This window comes from Babylonia areolata, chromosome 6, assembly GCF_041734735.1.
Source record: "Babylonia areolata isolate BAREFJ2019XMU chromosome 6, ASM4173473v1, whole genome shotgun sequence".
In the NCBI taxonomy this organism is placed as follows: Eukaryota; Metazoa; Mollusca; class Gastropoda; order Neogastropoda; family Buccinidae; genus Babylonia; species Babylonia areolata.
In genome coordinates this window covers 34748410-34753409 of record NC_134881.1, presented here as the reverse complement: position 1 = coordinate 34753409, position 5000 = coordinate 34748410, and the positions used below count along the sequence as shown (strand labels likewise).

The window sequence follows — 5000 nt, the reverse complement described above, 5'->3', positions numbered from 1 at the left end:
CAATAGAATCCTGTGGGGACAAAAATAGGTTTTTGCTAACCTTTACAACCAGTGCGTAAACATTTTTTAGGGGTCATGGGAGAGAGCGAGAGCGAGCGAGAGAGAGGGAGAGTGGCGAAGTTGTCAAGGCATATGTGTTGAGTATAGGATTGGTGTATGATTCCGCCGCCCTCCCCCCCCCCCAACCCCCTCCCCTGGCCCCCAACCCCCACACCCACGCCCCCGAGCCCCCTCTATTTCTTGTCTTTATGTTTATTGTGTTTCTTTCTATCTTTTTGTGTGTTCTGCTTTTGTTTCTTGTCCCTCTTCACATTTTTTTTCCCTTTCTTCGTTTTTTTCCTTTCTTTGTTTTTAGTGCCTTTCTGTCCTCCATTCTTTTCTTTCTTTCTTTTCTTTCTTTCTTTCTTTTCTCTTTACTCCCATCTTTCTTTCATGCCTTTCTTTCTTTTTTTTTCCTTTCCTTCCTCATATATCTTTTCATTCGTTACATGTGTCACTCTCCGTCCATACTTTTTTTTTCTGGTTCTGGGTTTTTTTCTTTTCTTTTTTCTTCTTTCTTTCTTTCTTTCTTTCTGTTTGTCTGTCTGTCTTTTTGTCTGTCTGTCTATCTTTCCAAATTGCATCAAAACTGCATGAGTGTATCATTAACCAAACATACAACATGATTGTCTTCACACGCACACACACCTACACAGACGCGCGCACACACTTTTACATCCACACACACACACACACACGACATACACCTAAATATGCACACACACACACACACACACACACACACACACACACACACACACACACACACACACACACACACACACACACACACACGACATACACATAAATATGCACACACACACACACACACACACACACACACACACACACACACACACACAGGTGTACGCTGTGCGAGTGTCCGTTTGTTGGGAGAGGAGACCAACCAACCTCCCAACCGACCGACCAGCTCGATTCACTGACACTCTCAGACAAGACGCAGGAGAGACTGGCAGACAGACAGACAGACAGACTAATATGAACAGACACATTAGAGAAACTAAGGCAAATGAGCTTCTTGTTGTTCTTTTTGTTGTTGTTGTTGTTTGTTTGTTGTTGTTGTTTTATGTTTGTTTTTTTTTACTTTGAAGTTTCAAAGAAGAGACAGACAGACACAAATATAAACAACACAATATAAATATAAACACAAATATATATATATGAACAGACACATTAGAGAAATTAAGGCAAATGAGCTTCTTGTTTGTTTGGTTTTTATTGTTGTTGTTGTTTTGTTTGTTTATTTTGTTTTGTTTTGTTGTTTTTTTGTTTGCTTTTTTTGTTGTTGTTTGTTTGTTTTTTGTTTATTTTTTTACTTTGAAGTTCCAAAGAAGAGACAGACAGACACAAATATAGACAGACACATTAAGAAAACTAAGGTAAAAATCTTCTTCTTCTTTATATATATATATATATATATATATATGTACTTTCAAGTTCCAAAGGAGAAGAGGCCCCAGAACTAAACAAACAATAAGAGAGGAACGGGAGAAACCAGACACATTGTGACGTCATGAAACCACGCCACACAACACGAGCTGTCACAGTCACTCGCGCGTATATATATATAAAAAGAGAAAGAGTCACTCAACGCTCTCAGGCAAGACTACTTAGAGAAGAAAGCAAAAGACTAGCTGTTCGCTGCAACTCTTTATTGTAAGCAAAGCAACTGAACCCACAAGTTAAAGAATTGAAAATTATACCTTCCTCACTGAGGAACATTTTCCAACTTCAGCACCACCACTGAATCAAGGGATCAAGCATGTGGACGAAGGCAGTTATCTTCAGCGCTATTGTAAGTCTTTTGGTTGCAGCCTCTGACTATGTCTCTGTATACGTGTGGTGAAAAGTTGAGTTCTAAAGCACCGAAAACTTATGCATGATACCGCACGCGTTGATAGATTCACACACACACACACACACACACGCACGCACGCACGCACGCACAGAGGGGAGGTTCTTTTTCATGATCACCTGACTTTAAGATCGACTTTACGAGAGCAATATCAGCTGAAATGATGATGGATTGTAAGCAATATGGGCTGGTTAAAAGATATTGTTTATTGGATTATGCACAAGCATGTGCTGTTTAAATAATTTTTATTGTTAGTTGGATGGTGAGCAATATAATGATTTAATGATTATTGTTTCGTTGTTAAATGTTGAATTGTGAGCAATGAGGGCTGGTTAGATTATTATTATTATTATTTGATTGCGAGCAATATTGGCTGATATAATGATATTGTTTCTTGATTTTTTGTTTCTTTGTTTGTTTTGCTTTGCTTTGTTTCTTGTGTGTGTGTGTGTGTGTGTGTGTGTGTGTGTGTGTGTGTGCTTTTTCTTACATAATATTTATCAGTAGCTGACCTCTGACTTAAGAGCGCAGAATGTCATGTCTCCTTGGTCATGTGTTTGTGGAGTGTTCTGCATATTAGATTGTTCGTTTTTATTGTTTCAACGCATGTTTCACTTGTCGGTTGGTACATTGTATAGCGCAACTGAGTATGTTTTGCATGGAAAGGCGCTATATAAATTAGACAAATAATAATAATAATAATAATAAATAATAATAAGGTAGATTGACGCTCACACCCTAAAGGCAGCGAACTCATGGCATTTACAATAAAAACGTTAAACACATATGCACCAAATATACCATGCACGAACATGCGTAGGCACACACACACACACACACACACACGCGCGCGCGCGCGCGCGCGGCCAAAAGAATGACAAGAAGCAGATTAGTCACTAAAATCTTACCTTCGTATGTTCAGGATTCTTTAACTCACTCAGTACGGCCAGTCCTCTCTTCTCCTCTACACAGACCCCTCGGATGTCCAGTGGGTGTCTGAATGAGCCAACCTTTAGCTTCCGTCGTCAGAATTGTGGTATTCTTTGTCAACATTCACGTCTTCAGTATAAGAGCCTTCCGCTTGCAATATTTTGATGATGGTAATTGGGGTGAAACGCTGTTAACGTCGCCTCTTTCGCCGTTCGTATGGAAAAAGTTGACGTTATTGACCATACGCACACACGTGAAAATGAAAGTCAGAGACACCAGTTAAGGAAAGCAAATATGCCTTCCTTTCTAGTGAAAAAATTATCGAAGTTTTAGGATTCTGACCACCAAGTTAGGTAAGATTAAAACTCCCTCGAAAACGAACTATGACTGCCTATATTTCGGGGGTAAAAAAAGAACAACAAACGGCCACACACGTAAACGCCAACTCCTGCATACGAGTGAACGCGGTATTCGTAACCCACAAACGAAGAAGAAGAAGAAGCAGAAGAAATAGAAGCAGAAGAAGAAGAAGAAGAAGAAGAAAAAAAAGAAGAGCACGACTGAACCCCCCACCCCACCCCCAGTAAACTGTAGGTAAGGTATGAAACAGAAACTGTCCAGAAATACATACACTGTACTTCCCGTTCAGGACGAACGACTCAAACAAACAAATCGCCTAACTTGCGCCCTGTGTTGTGTGTGTCCGAAACGTTGAATGCTACTTTCGATGTTGTTGTTATTGTTGTTGAGTTGGGGGTTTTTTCTTGTGTGTGTGTGTGTGTGTGTGTGTGTGTGTGTGTGTGTGTGTGTTGTTGTTGTTGTTGTTGTTGTTGTTGTTGTTTTAATAAGCAAATAGATTACCAGCCCTACATATGATTCAGCAAAAGGTATTCATCGTCTGTCTGTCTATTTGTCTGTCATTCTCTCTCTCTGCGTCTGTGTGTTTGTGTCTCCCTGTCTCTCTTTCACACACACACACACACACTCAACCTCCCCCACCCCCCCCCCCCCGCCACCCCCCCTTCCACACACACACACGCGCACACACACAAAGCACAAAATACCACCTTTCCTCAAGGCAATGAAGTTGCATTCTTTATTTCTGGTTGAAAACGGATCAAGCCTGGAGATAAAAATGAATCATAGCATGTTTCACGCGCGTGAAGAAGCAGGGGGTGTGGGAGGGGAGTGGTGGGGGAAACTAACAACATTGCGTTTTGAGCTGCTCCACTGTCCTATTTTCTCCCGCCCGCATACTGTCATTGCAACCCCCGCTGGCGAGGACGTGTAAAACAAGATTTATTTCTCATTTTCCCCTTCTTCCTCTTCCTCCTGCTCATCCTCCGCCTCCTCCTTCTTCTTCTTCTTCTTCTCCTCCTCCTCCCCCTCCTCCTTCTTTTCCTCCTCCTCCTCCTTCTTCTTCTCCTTCTTTTTCTCCTCCTCCTTTTTCTTCTTATTCTACTCCTCCTCCTCCTTCTCCTCTTCCCCGTCCTCTTCATTCTTCTTCTTCTCCTCCCCTCCTCCTCCTCCTCCTTCTTCTTCTTCTCCTCCTTCTTCTTCTTCTTCTTCTTCTTCTCTTCCTCCATCTTCTTCTCCTCCTCTTCCTCGTCCTTCTTCTTCTTCTCCTCCCCCCCCCCTTTCTCCTTCTTCCCTTTCTCTTCCCCCTCCTCCTCCTTCTTGTCCTCCCCCCTCTCCTCCTCCTCCTCCTCCTTCTTCTTCTCCTCCTCCTTTTCCCTCTCCTCCTCCTCCTCCTCCTTCTTCTTCTCCTCCTCCTCCTTCTCCTTCTTCTTCTTCTCCTCCTCCTTCTTCTTTTCCTCCTCCTCCCCCTCCTCTTCCTCCTCCTCCTTCTTCTACTCCTCCTCCTTCTTCTTCACCTGATTTTCCTCCTCCTCCTCTTCGTTCTCCTTCTCCACTAACCTTCTCCTAAACCTTCTTCTTCTCTTTCCCCTCTTCCTTTTTCTCCTCCTCCATGTTCTTCTTATTCTCCTCCTCCTCATTTTTTTTTATCCCGTCGTCACAAGACTCTAAGGGCATCACTGATGACCTGTCAAAGCTCAAAACAGCTCCTCTTCATTTTTTTGTTTGTTTGTTTTTTGTATCCGTCGTCACAAGACCCTAAGGGCATCACTGGTGACCTGGCAAAGCTCAAAACAGG

At 42.3% G+C, this 5000-nt stretch overlaps 1 protein-coding gene across 1 annotated transcript in view; it reads left to right on the top strand.

The window, feature by feature from the left end:
* The first annotated feature begins 1620 nt into the window (after positions 1 to 1620).
* The window catches only part of LOC143282961 (uncharacterized), a 26039-nt gene continuing 22659 nt past the window's right edge, over positions 1621 to 5000 (top strand). The window contains exon 1 of the mRNA XM_076588889.1: positions 1621 to 1855. Within this exon, the coding sequence (XP_076445004.1) occupies positions 1823 to 1855 (33 nt within the window). The 5' untranslated portion in view covers positions 1621 to 1822. The remainder of the gene's footprint in view (positions 1856 to 5000) is intronic.